The sequence below is a fragment of the Sceloporus undulatus genome, chromosome 1 (assembly GCF_019175285.1).
Source record: "Sceloporus undulatus isolate JIND9_A2432 ecotype Alabama chromosome 1, SceUnd_v1.1, whole genome shotgun sequence".
Lineage (NCBI taxonomy): Eukaryota > Metazoa > Chordata > Lepidosauria > Squamata > Phrynosomatidae > Sceloporus > Sceloporus undulatus.
The window spans coordinates 295,530,256-295,556,413 of record NC_056522.1 but is presented as its reverse complement, the minus strand read 5'-3'; the positions used below and the strand labels follow the sequence as shown (position 1 = coordinate 295,556,413).

Here is a 26,158-nt window from a genome sequence, read left to right as displayed (position 1 = left end):
TTCATGTTCAGTAATGGACATATATTGCTCAGGTGTTCAGAGAGAAAAAATGTACAATTTGTTCATATGCCAGTTGTTAAATAACATCGTCATACATAATGATGGCAACAGATGGTGCACATCTTAAGTCATTTGTCACTTTTCACAGTAAAGAGTGTATATGTGTGATTAATAGTCTGTTGATCTGCTATAGATCTGCATTCCTCTACGCAATTTTTTTTTTACAAAATGTACTTTGATAAGTAATGTTTAGCAATTTCAAGGTTAAAAAGCAATATGTTGTCCATTACTTAGACTTTGGGGTTTCAAAAATACTGTAAGTGCCAACTAGAAAATTATGAAGAATAAAGAACTGATCAAAGGAATTAAAAAACAGTACTAGGCTTGAAGAGGGAATCAAACCATCCATGTGCCTGTTTTAATGAGTACTAGGGTGTGGCAGAAGCCATGTATATTTTGTGCAATGTTTGTTTAGTTACCACAACAGGACATACTTTGTGAGAGGTTTTGGAGGGAAAGAAATGGGTAATTTTGCTTTGTTGTTGTTCACCAACCTTGAATCAATCTCGGCTCATGGCAACCTTGTAAATGAGACATCTCCAAGACTCCCTATCCTCCATTATTCTTCTAAGTTCTTGCAGATTCATACCTGTGACCTCCTTAATTGAGCACACCCATAGATGTTGATAATTTCTTTTTAATTTGTGGATCTCAATAGTTTATAAAAAATAATGATATTATGTGTATAACACAGACACCAGGGTTCAGTGGAACTATTTCCATCAGATGAACCATAGGATCCCCCTTTCCACCCTCAAAATTGCTCCAGAATGCTGGAAAACATTCCAGAGTCAATTTTCTAGCAGTGTGGAAGCTATAAGGGAGTGGAGGGGAGGTAAGGGACTGTTATGCTAGTAGTTGGGCAGTAGTGCTGTGTAGGAATTCTGTCAAATGAATTAACATCCCATAATCTGTCCTGTTTCGTACATAGTTATCAGTAATAGCTAATCCATTAGGTTTTTTCCCCAGCTTTGTACAGTTATAACTACTTTGTATTATATCTTTGGTAAAGGATGAACTGGCTAATGGATAAATAACTTTTAAAAATATTTTTCATATATTTTGGAACCAAGAACTATAAACAAAAATTGAGTAAGACAGGTATAATGAGGTCAGTTCATATCAGAATTTGCAAATGTCACATTTACCTTACAGTTGGTCTTGTTCTTTATATATCTTTTAAAATCATAAATTCTTCCCATTTTTTAGTTTAATCCTGTTCCTTCTTTCCTTGTAGGTTAATAATGAAAATGTAGTAAAAGTTGGCCACAGGCAGGTGGTAAACATGATTCGGCAAGGAGGAAATCACTTAGTACTTAAAGTTGTCACAGTAACGAGGAATCTTGATCCAGATGACACAGCCAGAAAAAAAGGTACTTTCTTTTTATTGTTTGAACTATTTCTCATGCTTCTCTGTAGAGAAAATGACTTGAGGCAGCAATTCTTAAACAATGTTTAGATATATATTGCACAATTTGTTAATTAATCCACAATTTAGTGTACCTAATAATTATTTTAGTGAAAAAAAGGATTTATTTCCAAATTCAAAAGACTCAACAGTCTTGTTTAAATAGACATCCAGTAGCATGAAAGCTGGTGTGTTTGAGTGTAAACTGACACTGCTAGACACTGTGTTTGAATATTCTGGTTACCTGGGTGGATCTTCTTTTGTAACCTCATTAGTACTTTCTCTTCAAATTGGTTAGTACCTTCTTGTTTTGTGCATGGTGCCTTCCCATATCCTATAAGTAGAACAATTTACATGTATTACCTAGAGAAGTAGGACTGTACCACAGCGAGTTAGTTCCCACTGTGTTGAGCACCTGTGTAAAGTGGGATAAAGCCATAATGTATCTATCTATGTTTGAAACTTACTTATTTTTGCAGTAATCTGTAAAGAAGAGGTGGGCAACAGCAATGAGTTCAGATGCTGATTTGCTGCCTCTTGGGCCTTTGACACAGACTGCCAAAAATAACACCAACAAAAATGCAGGTGACTAGAAGTTCATTTTTAGTTTTGAAAAACAGTCCGTTTTCTTATTTCCGTTTGTTTTTGTTGTTTTGTTTTATTTAAATAGTGCAAAGGAAGCCCTGTAACCTATTTATAAAATTAATTGCTGCTCCTTCAGGCGTCACCAATTTTTTGGCCAGAAAAAAAGCTGTCTGAAGGTGTCGCGGTCAAAGAAAGAGGGAAGCAGGGAGGCTGCAGTTTGCTCTCCTGTGCTGTGAAGGATTATTTTCAAACATATACATCTCTATATTGGAAAAAGTGTACTAATAGTATCTGTAAAAGGGGAGTACTTCTGAAAATGAAATAATTCAGCATTCTGTATTGCTTAATAAGGACATGAGTCTCTAAACCAAGCCTTAGTTTGAAGAAATGTAAAGGAGTCATGCATCTCTCTCTCCCTTTCTCTTTTTGATAGTAGCTTTTAATAATTCCTAGACTGAGTTGGCACAATGGTATTGAAGAGCAGGTGTGCCATATTTGACTGAATGTCAAAGGATTCAGATATTTATAAATAACAATGCTGTACACTCTACAGGTGTTTCCAGGCCCAACCACATATTTTTTTCTCTGTCACATGCTAAGGAAACTGGCAGAGGTTTGTCCATTGGATCATGAAGTATATCCTCACCAGAGTCCTATGGACTTGCAATTTCTTTCCCCAAGATTACTGTCCCACAAATGAAGCCATAGGATCATCTGGTTGCTGCTGCATTTCGTGATATCTCATATGTACCCAAACTATTTTCATTGTTTTGCCACTAAAACATGTTACCTTCCTTATATAGTTTTTATTGCTTTATTTTATATTGCCAGTTCAGTGAGCGGTAAGTGTTTTGCAGGCATCGTAAGTCAAGAACATGTACTTTACTGTATGAAGCAATCCTTGCCACAAGCCAAAATCTGATCCCATTGAAATGTTTAAGAAATTTGTAATCACTGATGAGATTATAAAAGTATCAAATTTCCAGGGATGGGGAGAATAGCCTTGAGCAGCTGTGTAGAGAAATTCTGCATTTTGTTTACTTTCTTAGGACCGAGACAGACTACTCGAAAATGGTGGTCTGCAGGCGCCCATTTTAACTCCGGAGAGACGCCACAGCCGCCAAACCATGCAACATCCCTCCAGAGTAAAAAGAACCCGGTTCTTCCAGGTTCTTTTTGCGGCGCCCAGGTTATGTCACGAGTGCACCCCTGGCGCACTCATGACGTAAGCGATGCACAGTGATGTGCAGATGCTGCACATCGCTTACATAAACATGGTGGCCCCTGTATGGACGGGAGGCTGCCATTAGGCCGCCGCCCACACATACTGGGGTTCTAGAGCATGCGGTTGCCACGCACTCCGGAACCCTAGTTTCGGTGGCAAGACAGCGCTTTTGGCCCGTCTGTCTTGGGTCTTAGTTACTAGTGGAGTTGATAGTCCTAAAATTAGAATATTCTAGCACATATTACCAACATGAGAAACATTACAAGGAACTTCATCAAGCAGTTTTCTGAGGCCTTTCAGATTCTGTGATCTCTTGATAATAGTTGCTAGGTTTTACAGCATGTGAAAGTGATGATGAGGCACTCCACGAGTCAGGAGACAAAGGCATTTTGGCTAGCAACTTTTATTTGCTGGTTCCTCTTCCAAATAATGGTCACTTATTCATGTACCTGCTCTCCACCTTTACATACATCTACTCAACATTGCTGTCCATTATCTGTTTCTGAGGTCCAAAACACATTGCAGATATAACCCAGTTTGAGATTGTTTTAACGGTCTTGGCTCAGTGTCAGGAAATTCTAGGAACTGTAGTTTTGTGAGATAGTTTGTCTTCTCTGTCAGAGAACTCTAGTGCCACAACAAACTACAATTCCAAAATTCCATAGCATTGATCCATGGCAGTTAAAGGTATCAAACTGGATTATTTCTGCAGTGTGGATGCAGCCTAGAAAGAGTTGCATCTGAGCCATATATCTTCCATTTTGCAATAAAAGATTAAATGCTTATATGTATTCCCATGCATTTCCATAAAGAATCACAAGCTGCCTGCTTGAATGTGTACACATGCACACATGAAAGAGAATTTATGAAAGAAGTTGGCAAGTCAAGGAAGGTTAACCACATTTCCCCAGAGCAAAGGTCCTGATCCAAATCCTTCTCTCTCACAATTGTGTCTGCATTACAGAAGTAATCCAGGTTGACATTACTTTAACTGTCATGGCTCAATGCTATGGAATTCTGGGAATTCTAGTTTTGGGAGACATTTAGCCTTCTCTGTCAGAGAGCTCTGGTGCCACAATAAACTACAATTCCTAGGATTCCTGAGCACTGAGCCAGGGCAGTGAAAACAGTCTCAAACTGGATTATTTCTACATTGTGTGTTTGGACCTAATATTACTGGAGCAGTTGTACAGAAAGATGTCACACCTGAAAATGCATGATTCATTAAGCTGTGCACATTTTGCTTTCCAAATGGTTGTCAGTTTTGTATAGGCAAAATGCAATAACATTGTAATACCTACTTTCAGTAAGCTGATTTTGGCTGTGTAGCTGGAAATCAAAATGTTATGCTTTTGACATGATGATGCTGTACCTTCCTCTCTTGCTGTGACTTCTGGAAACATTTACTGCCGTGAGCTCCAAACAGCAAATTTTTTATTGGAAAACCTTTCAGGTACATTTGGTACTTGGCTGGTAATCTTTTTGTATGGCAGATACAAACAGAAAATTATATCCTTGTTTGGAAGGCTACAGTAACTTAACATCTCTAACTCAACTTTAGACATGGAATATCGTTTGGATAATTTTATTTTCCTTTCCTTTTTGTTGTTTTATGAGATAAACATTGGGAATATCCTATCACTTTCAAACACTTGGTATGAGCATTATAAAAATACTATTGTCTTTCATTCTTCTGTTCACATTTTATGTCCCATCATGATTTCTGATCAGTTTCACTTAGTCACATGATATACAGAAAAAGTTCTGCTGTCACATAAGTTGTCTACTGAAGCTCTATATGTGCTCAAGAAATATAGGATTTAAGGATGTTATAATGCCTGTCTCACTACCAGAAGATTTATTAAGCATGATACAATAATATAAGCTTAGTTGAAAAGAAAAGGTATACAAATCTGTGACAATTCACCTAAATCCTGAAGCTCAGCAGGTTGACTCAGGCATATCCAAATCACATAGTAATTTGGCAATGCAGATAGTAAAAAGAAATCAGCCAGTATGCCCTTCCCTCCCCAAATTTTTCAAAGCAGCCCTGTAAAAGGAAAATGCCATTGAGGGGAGAGGGACCAAGAAGGAAGTGAGCTGTACTTTTCACACTGACAGCAAAGGCCCGTGTGGACAATAATACCAGTAGAATTCTCCAGTCATAATGGTTGTAGAGAGGGCTTCTTTTGCTAATACTGTACCAAAAAAATTGTTGGCGCTTGGTGGCACTTCATGTTTATTGTGGCTTTTATTTCTCCTTTCATCATCCTATCATTATCTGACCTTTAGTCCTCTTTTGCTTGATCTTTCCCAGTCCACTCCTTCTGTAATCCTTAATTTATTTGAGGTTTTTGTGTTGCTCTTTCGCTGTTGTTAAATGCTGTCAAATTGGCATTGACTTAATGGTGACCCTATGAATGATTGAACTCCAAGTCCAAATAACTTCAGCCATCCTGCTCAGATCTTCCACACTCAGGGACATAGCTTCATTGATCAAGTCTATCCATCTGGAATGTGGGCTTCCTTTTATCCTGCTGTCTTCTACCTTACTAAGCATTATTGTCTTCTCTAGTGAGTTATGTCTTCTTATTATATTTATTTATTTTATTTATTTATGGTATTTATACCCCACCCTTCAGCCCTAAAGGCTCTCAGAGCAGCTTATAATTATTATTATTTTTAATTAGACATTTTCCTGCCCTCAGCCTTACAATCTATAAAGACACGACACAAAAGGAGAAGGGAATGGTGGTGGGGAAGAGGATCAGGTCCAGCTGTTTTTCTCTCCCTCTGAGGCCTGGACCAAGGAAGATGGATTGGAGGGAGGGCTGGGCTTCTTAGTCTAGGCCAGACCTGATGGAGCTGGGCCTGCATCTCTTCCTCCATGGCTGGATGGCACCAGATGAATGTTCAAATTACAACAGTCTTAGTATAGCCATCATGGCTTCCAGAGAGAGTTCAAGCTTGATTTACTCTAAGACCCATTTATTTGGCTTTTTAGCAGTTTCTGGTATCTTCATAATTCTTTTGCAGCACAACATCTTGAATGAGTTTATTCTCTTTCTTTTCACATTCTTCACTGTCCAGATTTCACAACTATACATAGAAATGGGAAATATGATGGTGTGTTCAGTCCTAACTTTACTATTCAATGATATATCTTTGCATTTCAAGGTCTTAACTAGTTCCTTTATAGCTGCCTTCCAAGTCCTAGTTTTCTTTTGATTTTGTGATTGCCATTTCCATTCTGATTGATGACTGAGTCAAGGTATGGAAAAACTTCAACTGTTTAAATGTCTTCATTTTCTATTTTGAAGTTACTTAAGTCATCTCTGGTCATTATTTTTGTTTTCTTAATGTTCAACTGCCTTTGAACTTTCTTCTTTGACTTTCTTCTGTAATCGTTCCAAATCTTTGGTATGTAGTATGGTATCATCTGTATTTTTTAAATTGTTAATGTTCCTTCCTCCAGTTTTCACGCCTCCTTCCTCTGAGTCTAATCCTGCTTTACATATGATATTTTGGGCATACAAGTTAAACACTAAGGGTGATAATATGTAGCCTTGCCTGACCCTTTGCCAATTAGAAACCATTCCATTTTTCCATATTCTCTACTAACAGATAGCCCCTTGTCCTGAGTATAGATATATTTGATCAAGACAATGATATGTTGTGGCACAGCCATTTCTTTAAGAGCAAACCATAATGACTTATTTGCTATAATCTATAAAACACAGGCTGGTTTTCTTTTGAAATTCTTTGGTGCCTTACATTATCCAACATATCTTAGCAATATGATCCCCACTGCCTCTTCCTTTCCTGAACTCAGCTTGGACATCTAGCATTTCTTGCTCCATAAATAGAAGAAGAATTTTAGGCCTGAAACTGATGGGCCAAAAGATGTGGCTTCCGGTCCCTTCGGGGGTGTGGAATGAAGATGACGCACACCCCAATGCAGCTATAAGCTGCTCTGAGGCCACCAGCAAAAGAAGTGGCACAAATATGATCCTTGCTGGTGGCCTATTTGGGACCATGGCAGCAGCCCACTTTCAGAGCAGGCCATCCAGTCACTACAGTCCACAACCAATCATGGCTGGAACAAGCCACTTGTCTGCTTCACCCCTTAGTTGTGAAATTTTAAGCATCACTTTGTATGCATGGGAAATTAATGCAGTGGTCCTATAGTTACTGTCATTCCTGGTGTCACCTTTCTTAGGATTGGAATGTATATTGAGCATTTTCAATCAATGAGTCATTGGTTTTTTTATCGTATTTTTTGACATGTTTTAGTACTAGAGTAGATTTTGTCTCAATGGCTTGAAACAGGTTTTTGGTATATCATTGATTCCTGGTGATTTATTTCTCCTAAGTGAGTGCAGCTTCATCACTTTCTAAAATTGGACAGTTGTCTTCATACAGAACTGTCTCTAATGAATCTATCATCCTTTCTTCTCTTTTATATAATTCTATATTATTTCCATTGTATTTTTATTTTTATTTGGTCATGTAATGTTTTCCCCTGTTGGCTGTAGAACATCCTGATTCTTGGTTTAACTTTCACTTTGATTTCTCGGATATTGTGAAAGGTCTCTTGTTCTTCCTTTTTTTTGTTGTCATCTTCTGTTGCTCTGCTTTGATTGTTATATTAGTTCTCTTTTTCCCTGCGCAAAAATAGTTGAATAGTTGTATTCAGGGTTCTAACTATTTCCATCATCTTTTTGTTTTTCATCTCACTGTAACTGCTGGTAGAGTTTCAGTTGTCATCCATTAAGGTTTCTTTTTCTTTTTGACTACTGATAGTTTCCTTTTGCATTCCGCTCTAATAATATACCTGTCTTCATTCCAGAGTTCATCTGGTTCCAGGTCAATTAGGCGTAACAGTGAAAATCTCTTTTTCACATTATCTTTAAATTCTTAGATGATGTTTTCCCATTTTAACCTCATTTTTTAACATTAAGTTTGGGTTTGATTCTGTCTGTGGTGTTTAGAGTTTGATTCTTTTAAAAACCTTTTTCCTTTGTGGCTGACTGTATTATGTGTGTTAGTTACTAACACAGAGAGAATGTGCCATTGTACATTAGCTGTTGGTACTCAAACTCTACCATGACATAGAATAGCAAGAACGTCAACAGAATAACTTCAACAGAATAGAAAACTTCTCAGATGCTAATACAGACAAACAAAAAGCTGGCCTATGTGTAATTTATCAGGATTCATTTCCTTTGAGGGAGCTTTTTTTAATGATTCATGTACTTTTTAGGGGGGGGGCAGAGGTTATGGCAATTCTAAAGGTAAATTCCTAGCTATTCACTTTTAGTTTGGCAGAATATATATCCTCTAAGGAAGCAAATTTACAAATTACAAAATTAGAGGTTTCATGGATGTATGTTTTTATTTCCCAGACAAAATTAACAGGCAGCACAAACATTCAGGTTTTCAGATTTTCAGTTTGGCTTTAGCTTTAGTGAAATGAATCAGATCCAAAGCATTCTGAGCCAAATCAAGGCCAAATAGAATCAGACCCTGAACCAAATCTGAGTCCTTGCACAGCCCAATCTTTTTTTATATAATCCCAAAATGAAATAGAATGTTTTTCTTAGTTGTATTTGGAAACATATATATATATATAGTTAGAATTGCTGCTAGAGATCAAAAGGCCACTTTAATTTCACTACTAATGCATTTTGAAGTTGTACTTGAATAGTGACTATAAGAGCATACTAAAGTGTCTTTACTTATGTTGTATGTCCTTCTGTTTAATGCAAAGCCCCACCACCTCCAAAGCGGGCTCCAACCACTGCACTGACCTTGCGGTCTAAGTCAATGACCTCAGAGCTTGAAGAGCTTGGTAAGAAAGTGTCTTTTAACCAGCATGCTACAATAATGGAGATGTAAAAACAATACTGTTTGAAACTGCATCCTGTACAGAACGTTGTGTTGAAATATTACTTGGGAATGTTGCATTTCTGGAGATTTCCAAGTGTGCATGATGAGCATGAATGATCTTTTTTGGTTTGTTTTCATTTCTGCGAGAGAATGTGTTTATAATTTATGTGCATCATTATTTTACACATTAAGTAAAAACTTTTTTTATTAGTTTATTTTTTTTAAAAAAAGAAATCAGCTTATCTAATATTGTTTTATTTTAAATTTCTGTGGCCTCTCCTTAGTGGATAAAGGTAAGCTGCTAGCCCTCGTTGTTTAAAAGCTGACAAGAAATAAAGCTTTGTACTCATGGGCAACTAGTTCTCATTGAAATCTTTTGCCCCAATCCAGCAAAAACAAAGCGTGGAAACAGATTTCTGTTCTCACATCTGCTACATAACCAGTTCAAAAATGTACTTTTCGTGGGGTGGGGATACCCATACGCCATCTGGAAAATGCATAAAATTTTAGCACAAAAGGTCCCGGGGTAATAAGTGTTATCATCTGTAAGATGAGCTTAGCACTTGTAAGAAAGGGGAAATGGGAGACTGGGTTATTTCAAGGTACCCCTTTCTCTCTCCTGAAGACCAAACAATCCACAGGGCAGATCATCTCTAAGGCACATGGAGGAAGACTTCCAAGGATGTAGCATCTGGCACACCAGCTTCTGCTGTCCTACTGGATTGGGGCCCATCAGTGTTTGTTAATTTATTGCTAAATTAAGATTTGAATGAACTAGAAAGAACTTTACTCTTTGGTATGCATATCTTTAATACTGAATATTAGATAAGACCTATTTGTGCAAGCTTCCAATGAACACATTTTTATATGACATGTTGTTTTTTTAAAAGAGCTCTTTGATCTTTTAGTAAATGTTGCATGGCAATTGATATAGATATCCTGATATCAGCATATTACTGAATATGCAATATTCACTATTAAATATTGACCAATTCATTCAAAGGCCAATTATACCTTCACTGGCCAAGTAATTAAATCAATAGCTCACTAGAAATTTTTCTTCCCTTATTGTGAACTCAAAGGGTTATGCAAAGGAGTTTTCTAACCATTCCTGTGTGTTGACACACATTTAGAGTATATTTTGTAGAAAGAAAGAAAGGCTTGTGGGTATTAAATCTTCAAACAAATAAACAAAAGGTCCTTAAATGCACTGATATTTTAAACAAAAATTATTCACATTTAGGTATTTGTTGTGTATGGTTTATAAAGAGTTTTGCTAAGAATTATGTATGTCTTTGCTTTGTATAATCTCTAGTTCTAGTAAAATTGTTTATGCTTTGGGGTGGTTTTTTAAAACATTATTTGTAGAAAATAAGGGGGGGTTGTTTTCTATATTGTTTTTACTTAACCATGTTCAAGTCTCCTGTGTCCTTCATTGGGAATATTGTGATATTATCTGTCTTAAGTTCTTGCATTGCCTCTTTGCATTCTCCCTGCAAGGAAGAAAAATAGGAAAACCTTTCTTATGAGGCAGAAACCTAATTATCTTTTAGGGGGCTAAAACTGTGAGCCAGTTTAAAAACAAAACAAAAACTTCCTGGCACCTCTGAGAAAGGGATTATTTCTTCTTTCAGGAAAGTGAGTTTAGCTACATTTTGTAAACAGAGGACCTCCTCCCACTCAAGAAAGGGATCTGACAGCAGGTGGAGGAACAGTTTTTGCCATTATTAGTTCTCACAGTGTTTCAGAGGCTCTCACACCTTCCAGAGCAGTTTTTAGGAGAGAAGGAAGAACTACAAAGAATGGAAAGATGCCTCTTCCAGATGCCTGCATCCTATGAGTAGAGTGTCCAAACAGGAAATCTGGACCCAGCCCAGTGTTAACTCATTAGCCATTACACCCAGACAGAGAGACTAATCCAAAGGGTAATCTGTTTAACAGTAGCATCACTAGGGAGTTTGGTGGTGTGGACTGCACTGGATGACACTCCAGAGGGGGTGTCACCTGGTGGGGTAGTACACCCTAGAGGGAGTGGGCGGATGGCTGCCAATCCCATGCAGCCATGGCCATGCAGGACCTGGAAGGCAGGGGGAGGTGGCTCGTGGCTGCCTTCTGGGCCATGCAAGACTTGGAAGGCGAAGGGGAGCAGGCAGCTGCCTTCTAGGTCCTGTATGGCCATGGCCACACAGGACTTAGAAGGCTGGAGAGGCTGATGCAAGGGCTGAGCACATCCCCCACCTCACTGATGTGTCACCATTTTATGTGCTGTGGCAGCGAGGTGGAGAGAAGTGACCTTTTGGCCCTGGGCGCTGGAAGCCCTGCCTCCCCATACCAGATGACATCCCAAACTGCTGTTTAAGTCGAAAATTGTGTAGTACTTACTATCGCTGACTCATCAGATTGCTGTCTCCTTCTCATAGACTATTTTGAGACCCAGAAAGCAGTTTTCCTTGGACCACCTTCCTGCTCAATTAATTTCATTCTCCTAGAAAATCAAAAAATTGCAAAATAATAGTCTTTCTTCTTTTGGCTGTACACTGAAAGCAGCTCCTCTTCACTACTTAATTTGAATCAGTGTAGAAAATCTACTTTTAATTTTATATATTAAAAGTTGCTCTTACTTTCAAGCTGTGTGATCTTCTTGTGGAATGAAATTACTTCAGCACAAAAGTTCTGAAGTAGCCATTTCCTCAGTTTCAAAATCCTTCTCGTTTAGATTTGTTAAGAAAACATATAAAGGCAACTGTGTAAAGGATAATTTGTAACACATTTTGACACTTTCAAGGGATCAGCCTAGTAATAGTACGCTGACCAGTTACAGTTCCTAATTAGTTCACACTTCATCTAAACAAAAGCTTTTAGGCTTCTAAAACTAGAAGTCACAGAGTTCCAGTGTTTAATCTTTTAGAAGTTTAGCACTTAATAACTTCAAAGGAATCCACAGGAAACATGATGAAACTTAGCCATAAAGAAAATATTTTCCTGAACATTTAAGATAGAAGTTGGGCTTTGTTTTCACTTAGAAAGAGCTGTTTTTAATAAGACCCTTTGGCATGATTAAATATTTCTAATAGCTTCAAATATCCACTCCTAATGTGATTCACAATTCATCAGATATGGCTACATATATTACATGTGAATAGTCAAAGCTTGGGAAAGTTACCTTTTTAGACTATGGCTCCAGCTACCTGGGAGGTTCTGGAAGTTGTAGTCGAAAACAACAATTTTTTCAAGCTCTGTAAATAAGGAAGCCAAATTCACTTCAAACTGCATACTAATTGCAAGTGAGATAATTTCCTTAATAATATGATGGAGCAGCCCTGATCATTCAGGAAAAGAATACCCAGTGCTATTAACTATACCAGATCTGCATTCCTGTGTGCATTTGCTTGAGGATATAGCCACTGAACACATATAAGTACTGCTAGGAAAACATGCATAGAAGTAGGCTACAGATGCAATTGTGGCTTTTAATTGAACACCTTTTGATAGTAATAATATTCTGCTGTTCATGCTGCACAGAATATAGATTGGAAAATTATGTTGTTCGTATGAAAATATTTAGGTCGCTTTAATGCATTGCTACATGTGGTAGAGGTAGTTTTGCAAAAGAGTTCATTCTGTATAGGGAGTTCCTGGCACAACAGACTCAGTATTTCAGAGCTACACAAAGCTACACTACACCAGTATGATGTAGTGATTTCAGTTTTGGACTACAACTCTGGAAACCAGGGTTTGAATCCCTACTCAGCAATGGATGCCCACTGGATGACTTTGGACAAGTCACATTCTCTTGACCTCAGAGGAAGGCAAAGGAATAAATCTGGCCGAGAAAACCCAGTGATAGGTTCACCTCAGAGTCATTTTAAGACAGAAACAACTTGAAGGCACACAAGAACAACAACAATGCAAGGATATTGCTTCTCCATATATGCAACTATAGTGGGATATATTTTAGATATGCAAAACATGTACTGGAAGATAATACAGATTTGCTAACAGGGAGCTATACACTAGGGTATGAAAGCTTCACAACCTCATACTCCTGTATCATTTTTCAATGAACTTTTTTCTAAAAACAATTAAAAACATATTAATTCTTACCTGTCTTTAAAAAAGTCACCCCCAAATTAAAAAGAATGGAATACACCATTTTTCCATAGAAACAACATAGTAGCCTATTTATTTATCACATAACGAGTATATATTGTTGTACTATAAACATTTAAACACTATACCTTTACAAAAAAACAACATTTTTCCTTTCTTATTACTTAAGATGAACCGTAGTTACAGTTTGTCTTTGTCTTTGCAAACTTCATACAGTTCTTGCATCACTTTTAATAGCTCTTTCTGTGCATTGATTATTTCTTGGTACTAGATTGGTTGCAATTTTACTTTTGCTGTGTATCCTAGGCACTTTTGAAGTATTCACATCATCGGTTCCATATTCAGATTCTTCAGACTCAGTTTCAGATCCACTAGCAGTAACCTCAAGATCATAAGAGGTTGATGGTAGTGATAGATCTTGAGGTTTTTGTCTTTTTGATGAGTGGATTGTATCTTTGCTTGCAATTTTACCTGCTGAGTATCCAACTGCTCCCTTGCTTTCCACTTGTAGAATGTACATTTTTTTGTCTTCACTGGATAACCATTCCCTTTCTATTTTTGTAATATCAAAAACTTTATCCAGGACATCATATTTTCCCCTCTTAACATATTCATCATAAATCATTAGCACCTTGTCAAGCTTTGATCGCATCACCTGATCCGACACATGTGAGAAATTAAGTTTGTTTTCCCATAATTTAGTAATTTCCTTAGAAATTTCCTCTACTCACTCCTTTCTATCTTTAATTTCTGCTCCAAGAAATTGGTATCTCCCAATAATTTGTGTTTGCAGTGGTATTCTCCTTTTATTTTCTAGAGAAAATTCTTCTTTTTTTATGTGACTGTTGGAATTGATTTTTGGTCCAAGTATGTTTATTCTTCTGTATGGTATTATAACTCTTCATATGTGACATTGCTTTACACTGTTACAGAAATACAAAAAAAAAACAGGTTTAAACGTATTCTAAACAATTTAAATCATGTTTATAAAGCTCAAAATAGTTCTATAAATGTATAAATTGTAAAATTATGAATAATTGAATATAATTGTGTATATTGTATACTTGTATAGCCAATTATACAATATATACTACACTATATAATATACCTCATATGCACTAATACTGTAATATGAATTTTTGATTTGGGGGTGACTTTTTAAAAAAAATCTTAGGGGAATTAACACTTTTTATTTGTTTTTAAGCAAAAGTTCATCGATTTATGATACAGGAAACTTTTTTTTAAAGTTCAGCTTTCATATGCCTTCTATACACAGTTGTGGTACTCTAGGAAATCACAGTCACCCTATTCTGTCTAATTATTATTCCTTTGGGGTCTGCTAAGCCTTGGACAACCTTTTATCAGTGGAAGCTTATACAGTGAAATTATATCTATTTCTTCTCTGTTTTTCGTTCTCTTGGATAAGCATAGCTACCTAAAGGATATCATAAATTATATATATATATATATATATATATATATATATATATAATAAACATTTTTATTTCCTAATTGAAGCGGTTTAAAATTCAAATAGATGCTGTTTCAGTGAGGTAGAAATTTAAGAGAAAAGGATGCTGTCTTATGTAGAGTCATAAACTGGCATAAATACATCTGATGGAGAATAACACTAGACCAATGTACTTTTCCTCTTCTCTTTCCACCGCAATACAGCCAACCTCTTCTATAGCCACAATGTGCCACATGGCTAATTCTGGCATGCTGAGGATGTTGGTACCCAAATAGCATCCATTTTTTCAATCAGAAATTAGATAGGTCATTCGCACACTCTCTAGTGAGTACACATGGGTACATTTCCATCCTCTCCAAGCATGAATTGGACAATATTGAGGAGGTCAGTTGAATGGTAGGTGACATTGCTTAAGAAGATACCTAGTACCTTCATGTGCAATGAACTTTAAAATTACATATGTTCATACAAACTCCCAGGTGGATGGCAGTTCTCCAAGATTTGACCTCTTTACCAGCCATGCCTGAAAATTCCAGGGATTGTAGCTGGAACCTCTCATGTGCACAGCATTCACAATGTATCTGTGTTGTCCCTCTTCTTACTAGTTGCTTTGTGGGTTTTTTTTTCTAGTATTTTTTTTTTTTTGTGGTTTTGTGACACACACAGAGACATACACACATTGTCTCCGCTTCATCTTTAGAGTAAGCACATCCACGCCTTCAAGGTTCTTAGATTTTTACCTCTCCCTGAAGGTAGGCATCTTTGCCCCTAACATCCCACTTGGAAAGCAACAAGAAAAAGATCTGAACTGAATACTTTAGCACAGTACTCATAACGTACTTGATAATAATATTTGTTGCTTGCTTCCAGAATCTGATGATATCCAAGGTGCTTTGGGAAATCTTAAAGATTGGGGGGGGGGGGAACCATTTACAACTCTCTTGTGTTCTAAGTGATATTCAGGTTCAAAATCATTTTAATATTTGGCATGTTAGAGGTTGCTGTTTGGGGGAGGGGAACTACAGTAGTTTGTTCACTTCGTAGACATAGTTTCATGGTTCTTTGTGTGGTGCCTCATTCACTTAATCCTCTTCCTCATAATATTTCATAACTATGTTCCATTCACTTACTGTATAAGCCCTCTCTAAGTAATGTTTATGCTATAGAAACTGCAAAAGGAATATCAGGAAGAAATGGACTAGTGAGTGATCACAATTCATACTCCTTTGTATTCTAAGGGCTGTTTCCAGATTGCTCTTTATGATAGCAATTAGAATGCATTGCCAACTTTCCCATCTCTTTTACTTTGCAAATTTTATGTGATGAAGAGAAAGATGTAAGAATTAGTGGGGAAATAAGGAAAGGTTAAGCATGAAAATCAATGTTCCATGAAGCTGGTGAACAAAGCAACAGGATACTGTATAAACATTGCCTCAAACCACTCAAAGTGTCTTCAGAAAGTCCCATGTCACACTGATATTTTTAAACATCTCAAGTTTACCTCTGAACTTTTGAAACTAGATCTTGCTTTTAGGCATACCCAGTATAATCTGTCTCTTATGGTGAGCCTAACTTTCTGATTAGCATTTAAACACCTCTTATTCCGTAACTCATAGGACAAATGGTAGTTTGGAAAGAGACCAATACAGTTCTCAGTGTTGATTGATGCTCAGTGCAGAAACAGGGACTTAACATTTTAGAATGAACTTCACTTCAGATTTGATTTACCATTCATTCCCTTTCTATTTCCAAGCTTCAGTACGGAAGAAGAAGGGTAAGGGGAAGCATTTTGTTTCTTATTTTTAATTCATTTTTTCTGCACATTCTCATATTTAAGAAGACTACACAGTTGTAAAGGTCCAGTTCGTTGATCATAATATGTTTTAGTTATTTAGATAATAAATTGCAAGCACCTAAAATTACTAAAAAAAAAATCATGTTTGAAATAAATGAACCCATTTATTTCTTTTGTCTTGCCTCCTTCATCCCCTCTCCTTTTTCCTTTATCTGTTTAAGATCCCTTCCAGTTGTTCTCCCATCATTATCCCAAAGTTACTGTGCTAGCTGGCAGCCACATAGCACTGTTCCATACATGTCATTTTTCTTATATGAGGAAGCTTCCTTCTAAGGAAAAAATATGCACACCCATGTTTTGTTGCATATCTCTTCTGCTGTGGTTACATATATTTGGAACCTCCTGCTGCAGCTTCAAAACATGTGTAACCAAGGCAAGTTGATATTTGCCACATTTTCACACTTAATGCTAGACATGGTTGTACATATGTTCCTTACGCTGGGGTTCCCTTCATGTCAGAACATCATGTGTGAAGCAGCCCTATGAGAAACAGTGGCAAGTAACATGTGTTTGGTGTAGTCTTGCATCACTTATTTCACTTGCCTGCTTAATAGCCAGTTGTTGCTCACGGAACCACACTGCCTCTGTCTCAAAAATAGGCACCTCACACACACCTTGAGTATTTAACTGGAGAACTGCTGCTCTGCATAATTTCAGGTTCAATGTAGCATCTTCCACACTGTCCCGTATGCATGGAATGCCCTCCCTAAATTGATCCATAAGATCACAGCTCTCCTCTCCTTTACCTCCTTGAGACCCACCTCTGCTGCAAAGCCTACTGAGACTGTTGCACAACTTGCAATGACTGATTGCTAAGTGAACATCAGATGGGGATTGTTGACATTTTATAGTAAAATCAAATATATGTATATAAAGGTTGCATATATTTAGCTGCATCCCTTCCTGCCCTGCCCCCCACCTTTGTATGTCACCTGCTTTCTTCAAAACAGGGAACTTAATTTTTCTGCATATGTGATTGCACAGTACACCGCTAATGCTTTAGGTATCGTAGTGGTACAAGAAACTAAGGGCAACAAGTAAAGAAGTTAGAGGTTTGTATAAAATATAAATTTTGTTACTAGCTTCGAACAATGAAGTAAAGTGCCTGAGAGCAAACTTGGTTTTGTTTTTGTTTAACACTTCAGTCTTTTAGCAGCACTCTTTCTTTTGATGTGTGGCCAGGAGCTCAAGTTACATCTACAATTTTTTGTCAGTGGATTATTATTCTAACCATTCTACAGAAACCAGTAGTGTGGAGAAAAATCTTTTAGTCAGTTGTGAAACCCACTTACTTGGATGACGTGTAGTGTAGTTGAGTTAGCCAATAAGTATACTGTGTGTTTGCTTGATTCTGTTTTTGTAAAAGGGAGGTAAATGCTCAAGGAATCCATGAGCAATGTTTAACTCTCAGGGATACATCACATGAATTATTTGTAGTGTTAGAGTGTGTGTGTGTGTGTGTGTGTGTGTGTGTGTGTGTGTGTGTAGTGTACATACTGAAAATAACATCTGTTTCTAAAGATGCATACACTGACATTAATGTTATTTACTTATGCCAAACAGCTAGTAATGTGTTCCTTCTGCATTCTTTAAAATATAGTTGTACACCATACTACAAACATGTCCCTCCAGCTTTTGTGGCCTTCAGCTCTCCCCACATCCAGCATGGCCAATGGTAAAGGATTGTGAGAATTGAAGTCAAAAATATCGGGAGAGCCCAAGGTTCCCCTCCTTTGGTATGATACAAAATATGAGTCTCGTGTACAGAACTGCAGAAAGCTCCATTATATGCTGTATAGGGTGCCTATAAGAGGGACTTTTCCCGGTTAGTGTAGCAGTAGTCACAGTTCCTCATGCACGCATTCTCCCATGTAGAACTTTACATGACCTAGAAGGAAATGAGCCCCTTATTACACAGTATCCCATGACAGAATGAGAGCGCCATATATACAATGGAGCCCCTGGATCAGGGCTATGGTGTATTCATGCAATGAATAAGAGATTTCTAAAAGATTAAAATTAAGTGCTGTGTTCTGCATTACTTTTTACTTTACTTTTGTTCCTCACACAGTACACTATGCACAAATATATCAGATTGTGGTGATTCCTTTTGTATCAACACTTTTGCTTTTATCGTCTCCACTAATCTCAAAATTTAACCACTGGCCTTTAAAATGAATATTTGCCTACTAAAAATGGCTTCTTTTCTTCTTTTTGGGTTTTTTGTCTAGTGGGGGGAATGGTGCGTGCTTGAAACATGGCAGCTTGTGTCCTAATAATTTCATATGAGTTGTATCAGTCATTTATAACAGCCACAGCTAAGTAGAGTGGCTAAGCCATGTGTTATAGATCAATGCAAACTGTAACAAAGGCCTGAAACAGACGGGCAAACAGCAACAGCTTCCTGCTGCTCCAGGAGTGTGGCATTTACATGATACATGCCCCTGGAGTACCCCAAAGCTGTCCTGGGGCTGCGCTGGGCCACCTTAGGTGCCAGATTTTTTTCTACTCCTATTTGGGGTCATGGCAGGAGATGCCCTCAGGACCACAGCATATGTTTATGCTGCGGCCCCACAGCCCCTGGGCAATCAGGCTGGGAGCAGCTTCTGGCTGCTCCTTCCTGCCCATCTGCTTCACCCCAAAATAACTTTTTTGGGGAAAACATTTTGGTGAAATTCAAAGAAGGCCTTTATGTGTGTTATGTATCTCACATGATTAGAGCCTTGGTGGCACAGTGGTTAAATGCCTGTACTGCAGCCACTCACTAAAAACCACAAGGTTGTGAGTTCAAGACCAGCAAAAGGGCTCAAGCTTGACTCAGGCTTGCATCCTTCTGAGGTTGCTAAAATGAGTACCCAGATTGTTGGGGGGAAATTAGCTTACAGTTGTAAACCACTTAGACACTGCTTAGGCAGTATGAAGCGGTATATAAAGGAAGCTTGTTTGTTTCTATTGGAAATCAATATATTCCCTCAGTGTAATATACTCAGAGGAAGGTAGTGACAGACCTCTTCTGAATAAATCTTGCCAAGAAATCCTGTGAGAGTTGCTATAAGTAATGAGTTAGAGTTGACTTGAAGGCACATAACAACAACAAAGAATGCTTTTATAGCTTTGTCTTGATCCTGAGATGACTTACAGCAGAAACAGGGGAAATGAGCCTAAGAGGTTTTTGGGGCTTCAGAAACCCCACTCCCATATCTTTAAGCCTACAGTGTCCTCCACTTTTTAAAAGGGGTTGTGTTTTTTCCACCTGAAGTGGGTTTTTTAATAAATAAAAACACCACTGCCACACAACACAGCAGTTTGCTTCACCCACCCCTTGACCCCCTCCCAGAAGAAACCCAAAGGAAAAAATGTCCCTCCAAAAAGCCAAAAGTTATGTCACTTCTTGTTTTGTTTCAGCATGCGAATGTGGCCTCCCAAGAGTATAGCATAGACATAGTAATTCCTGAGTGTGTATGCTCTTTCCCAAGCTTTAAGATGCTCCACATCCATTTTAGTGGACAGACCCAATCTATTTGCATCTAGGACTGTGTATGTAGGGCAATCAGATAAGTGTGGCAAATTCTTTGCTCCAGTATGAGTTAATAAAATATCAGTGAATTGATATATACAACACCTGCTTAGTTTTTTAAAAAGCTAGTACAAATTTTCATGAATATTAATATAAATATGACAAGTATTTTAAGTAATATTGGCACGTTACAGACCGCCAAAAAGTACGTGCTCTGCGCGTACTAGGGTTAGGAAGGGGCGTGCTAGGGTTAGGAAGGGTCTTACCTTCCTAACGGCCCCTGAGTCTAGCATGCGTGGAGTGTGTACTAAATGGCGCCGCCCGTCCACACTGGGGCAACCATCTTGACATCTCGGATGCACAGCATCCGGACATCGTGTGGCGGAAGTGACGCCACGAGTGCGTGACTAGCGCCTCACAGTGCCACTTTCGGGTGGCAAGAAGAAGCACCATTTTGGCGCTTCTTTTTAGCTGGGCCGGGAAGCCTCACGGTCTGGCCGCTGGGGCTTCTCGGCGCAGCTAATGACGGTGGCGGCAGACCGCCCACTTTTGGGCGGTCTGTAATGCGCCATTAATTCATTTAAGAAATCAAACAGGAGAAGCAACAAAATATATTACCTCTTCAGATTTCTTGAAATGAAATCCTGAGGCAATGAGATCTTATGCCATTACAGTAGCTTTAACCATAAGATTTGTGGAGTTTTAATCATAGCTACTCTTAACTATTTTACTGGTTTAGCTTTTGTTCTTTGAAATTATTCCATTACTATTAACTTTATTTTAGCTAATTATTTACTGTATTGTACAACTTTCTGTTTGTTGAGGGCTAAAATCAAGCATGAGCAATTTTATTTTATCAAGAGGCCAATTATTGTGCCCCTAGAGCCCTCTGGAGCCACATGGACTATCAAAATGGAATATCAAAAATGTGTCTCCAGAATTGAGGAGGAACCAAATCCTTTTGGCCATTTCTGAAACAGGCCTTTGAAAATTATACAAGGAGGTTGTAAGCTATATAAAGACTTCTAAGACATGCATTTTTTCTCAAAATGGGGAAGTTCAGAAAGGGCTGAGAAAGAACCAGGACCCCCCTGTGGATACCAAAATATATGGATGTTAAAGTGTCATTATGTATAATGGCATAGTAAAATGGTGCGCCTTATATAAAATGGCATACTCCTGGTTTGCTTTTTGGATGGCTGAATCTGTGGATAAAAAATCCTTGAATACAGAGGATTGCATGTATGGCCCACAGGTGCACTTAGCTCGCCCTACCTTAAATGTTTCTTACTTTACTCTGTCAAAACTAAATACAGTTTCATTATCTATTTACAAGCCCCACTCCTGTTAAATTAATTTATGAAACAATTAATTAAGGATATATTTGTGTTAAAAAAATGTGTTATTAAAAAAAATCTAGAGTGCCAAAGATCTTTCAGTCTGAAATGGGAATATTTTTTCCTGTTTCAAATAAAAACCTTTCCCTTTTTTTGTTGATCTTGCCCTTGAAGACCTAAATATTGCTTCCATAAAAATGATTAAGATATCAGTTTTAAATGTATCTATAATATCACATTAAATCAAAGTGCAATACAACAGTTTTGCAACATTACAGAACAGAAAAATGCTTAATAGTATTAATTCTTAAGAGGAAAACATTTTTGTGGCATGTAGAAAAAGATAATACTTATATTCTGCTCTATTTACAGTGCCAGTTTTTTTTCAGGGGGAAAAGTGTGACAGTGTTATTCGAAATACAGACAGAAAATAAATCCGTTTCTTATATTCCAATAATAATTAGAACATAAATGTGACTTTTCTCAAAAAGGCTGCATAATGCAGTTATGGATATTTCAACACTGTGGAACAGATTACTAAGCTTTCACAACAGAAACATAATGTAAAGAAAGACTGCACCAGCTCTATAGAATTTACACCTGGAAGATGCTTTGGACAGAAATCTTCAAGCCAAGCGATACCTTACAAGGAAATACAGCAACAAAGCTACTGATTTAACATGGGACTTCTGAACGATATTTGTGTAAGTGTTGATCTGTGACATCACGTGATACTTAAATTAAGATTGCAGCAATTGAGTTGTATTAAAATATGCAGTAATAAGTTCTCATGGCGATAGTCCAAACCTCTGTTCTGTCTTCTCTTATCCAATTTATTAAATATTCTTTTAGCATAATTAGGTAAAGCCAAATTTATATAAATGTGTTCAAAATAAGATTGCACTTATTTTCTAATATATGCCAATAATAATGATTCCCCCTTGGTATATATCAGTAAGATATAATGATTTCAGTCATAATCTACAAAACAGTAATAATTGTGGAGAGAAACACTAGGAGGATGTTTTTCCAGTAAGATCAGTAGTTCCCAGAAAATACTGCTGCATCAAACAGATTTTGTCTGAATTCTGTCTCAAAGAGATAATAAATTGAGATTCTGAGGTGCGTTACAGGCATGCCTTTCCCCGGTGTATCGGGTCCTCAGCGGCCAGAACAGCAGCCACTGAGGCCCTGATCCGCCGCTTTCCGGGCCGCAGGGAAGCAGCAAAAGGCCGCTTCCCCACAACCTGGAAAGGGGTGTCCTTAGGGCATCAAGCCCCAAGGACACCCTGCGGTGGCGGGGAGGAGGAGAAAGGGGCCGTTTGGCCCCTTTCTCCCTTGCGTTGCTGGGCGCAGCCGTCTGAAGGCTGCGCCCAGCGACGCAAACCAGCGACACAAACCAGGAAGGAGCTCCGAAACAGAGCTACTTCCTGCTCCGCACAAAAGGCACATTAAGTGCCCTCGCGCGGAGCGACGACATCACATCCGCGCCACCCCATATAGAGGTGGCGTGGTCGTGACGTTGTCATGGCGGCCCCCAAGTACTGAGTCCGTACTTAAAGGCCCGTTTGTAACGGGCCTGAGAATCTTTCAGTTAACATCATCCAGCATGAAAATCAGTAATGCTTCTGAAATTGCTAGCAGTAGTTAATACATTTGGGCTTTTAGAGCTTCTGTGTTAGAATTATTATCATATTTATTAAGATCAAAATATTCATACAATTGTAACTAATCATACCTTCCCATATATAAAGTACTTAGCTGTTTTTCTTCACTACAGAAATCTAACTGAGGGTGATTTTGCCATCCCAGTACAGAAGCATTGCAGGAGAAAATAGAAAGAATGGAATTGTAAGTGTTTAAGAGAATTATAATTTTATGGCCATTGTATGGGGTATTTTTGAATTGATTGTTGTCATAAAAAGTAGTAACTTGGTCAATAAATGAGTTTATTATGTCCTTAATGTTTTTCAGAATGTAGGCTATCCATGTAATGCACTTTTAAAGCTATTATTCTCTTTCTGTCTTTCAGGTACTACGGTGCAATATGCTGTAGCCACCACTATGCTATTAACTTGTGTCTGCCTGCCTTTCAGGTGTCAGGGAGGCTGACAACAATCGCTGGGGTTTTTTGGCTTTCTTTTCCTGCCATTTTGCTTTGTTTTTCCAGTGTTAATAATGGAATGTTTCTTTCTTATTAAAGTTATAAAATAAATTTGACCAGGCATCTTGTGGTTTGTTTTTCTTCCCTTTTTCAATTCAAATGTTTTGGGAATATCACTATACTTTATTATGTTCGGAAAACTGATCCACCTTTCTAAATTTCACCTCTTCAAATGTCACCCTAGAGCCAACATTTTTAGTTGCCCCTTACAGTTCTCATTTTTGCCATATAGCTTGTTAGATGGGGGGAAATTCTTAATTCGCCCCTTTCTTGAATATTTTGCTTATAAAATAAATATTGCAGCACAAAATCTCTTGCATTATTAAATTTCAAATGTATCAAATGTTTTAGAGTATTTTCACATATCAGTTTTTTTCACCTGTCTTTGGGAATCTGGTTTGATACTGTATGTGATATAATTTGATATTAGATATCAAAAATAATGTTATACTGTTATCGTGTTGTCCTGGGTCGTGACATTTTAAATATAATTGATTAATTTAGTATGAAATTACCTTTAATTCATCTTTAGATAAAAGCCAGATGGCAAAATGTAACTTTGCCATTAAAAGGTAATATGTAAGAGATATTTCCAGAGAGAGACAGGCTTACATTTGACTAATAAAGAAGTAGGAACTACCTCTAAGTATTACTCAAATAAAAATCAAATAAATGAATATGCAAATCAACACATAGGACTGTAGTGCTATGTTAAGCCTTAAATATTTTTACATGAATTAGTATTTGAAAATGGCAATTGTGTGTATCCAAAGTGCATAAAAGGATATGTTGTCAGTTTCTGCCTTTTAATGATATTGTGCTGAAATAATATTCTTTTTGGTGAACCCTGGGTAATAAAGCACACATATTTGCCAGATATCTGTCTAATCTGTAGCTCTGTCAAACAGTCTCTCTGGGATATATATAAATCTGTTGATTTAGTGTTAGTATTTAGTTGAACATTTATGTACATTTTCTATCCTGTACAATGATACTCTGACCTGACCTATGTCAAGAAATGCATATCATTCTTTTTAATATTCTGATCAAAATTCAAGTGTTTTTTTACATGATCTGAACTTGTCCTTGACTTTATACCGTGGTGTATGACTGCATAGTTTTCAGTGCATTGGAATTTGGAATGCAATTCCAAACTATAATAGTGCTATAATTCAGCTCAATATAAATACCACACACAGGAATGTTTTGCACTAAGCATAGTTTAGAACTAAACCATGGTTTGCATTTCAAAAAGTATAGCCAGTCCATAGATTACAGCAGAGTTTTTGTTTTGTTTGTTCAATATTCTTAGCCCACTGAAGCAGAGCATAATCCATTACTGGGGTTTGTCAATTCACACACTAAACTATCATACACAGGCCATGTCTTACAAACACACAACAGAGTTTTTCTGTACATGGTTTGATGTGTTGTTTCAATCTCAGCCTCATGTCTGATTTCAGATGAAGATTATTTTATCTTAATTCTGCACATTCATTTCTCACACATTTATAGAAGGTATTTTTACAGACATAATCTCAGTTATTTATAAGCAATTAAAATTCTATGTAAAATAATATTACTTTACTTTGGCATCTACAAAAGACATACTATATTGAATAAATAGTAAAGTAGTGTCGGTTTTTATTTGTGAGGAATAAATGGAATTAGCACCCCAATTATAATCTACCTACAATAAAATATATAATTGTTGCTAATCGTAGGAACCATGTTGAAATTGAAGTATTCAAGTTTTACTGGTTTAAAAGCCTGCTATAAAATATGTGCTGTGATCTGTTTGCTTTTTAATAGCAGCTTATGTTTAAGGTATAGTCTTCTGTTTAAATGTTGTTTTATGTCTTCTGCCCAATACTAATTTCCCTTGAAAGACTCTCCCAATTTGATAGCAGATTTGGATTTAAAGTAATGGTGCATGTAAATCTATATCTGTAGACTGCTATCTACAAACAACTTATTCAGGACTAAACCAAACTCAGCAGCAAAATTATTACTTCAAAAAAAAATATTCTAGCATGGTACAACTGTTAATCTTTTGTAGCAAAAATAATAGAATCTTGTGGCACCTTAAAGACAAACAAGTTTGATTTTACCTTCAGTTTTGTGGATTGCAGCTCATTTCCTCAGATATATGAAATGCAGTTTCAGAAGGCAGAATTTTATGTATAAGTTGGGGATGGCAGGAGTAGTGCAGCAATGTCAAACATAGTAGAAATGCCAAAGGTACCAGCACAGTGGTGGCTTTAACATCGTAATGGGTCATTTAACATTCATTTGAAAGCATGACTCTATACTTGGATGTACTTAGAGAGATTTTGTAGCACCTTTGATACTAAAGCCCTGTACACACCAGCCATTAAGGCCAGTATGGGGGCAGAGTTGTGGCGTAGTGTTCTCATGATGCATGCCCAACTCCACCTCCCAGGGCACCCTGATGCTGCGTGCCGCTCCACACGGCACACAGCATCATGGTGCTCCTCTGTTGCTGCGTCCATATGTATGGACGCAGCGTTGGAGGA

General features: G+C 37.4%; 1 protein-coding gene across 5 annotated transcripts in view; it reads left to right on the top strand.

The window, feature by feature from the left end:
• The window catches only part of SHANK2 (SH3 and multiple ankyrin repeat domains 2), a 489,211-nt gene that overhangs the window by 415,471 nt on the left and 47,582 nt on the right, over positions 1-26,158 (top strand). For 3 of the 5 annotated variants that reach the window (XM_042469278.1, XM_042469300.1, XM_042469309.1), the window contains 4 exons: positions 1,298-1,433; positions 9,049-9,129; positions 9,452-9,460; positions 16,502-16,522. In XM_042469278.1, the coding sequence (XP_042325212.1) occupies positions 1,298-1,433; positions 9,049-9,129; positions 9,452-9,460; positions 16,502-16,522 (247 nt within the window). The remainder of the gene's footprint in view (positions 1-1,297; positions 1,434-9,048; positions 9,130-9,451; positions 9,461-16,501; positions 16,523-26,158) is intronic. The other 2 variants (XM_042469286.1, XM_042469292.1) reach the window with 2 other exon arrangements.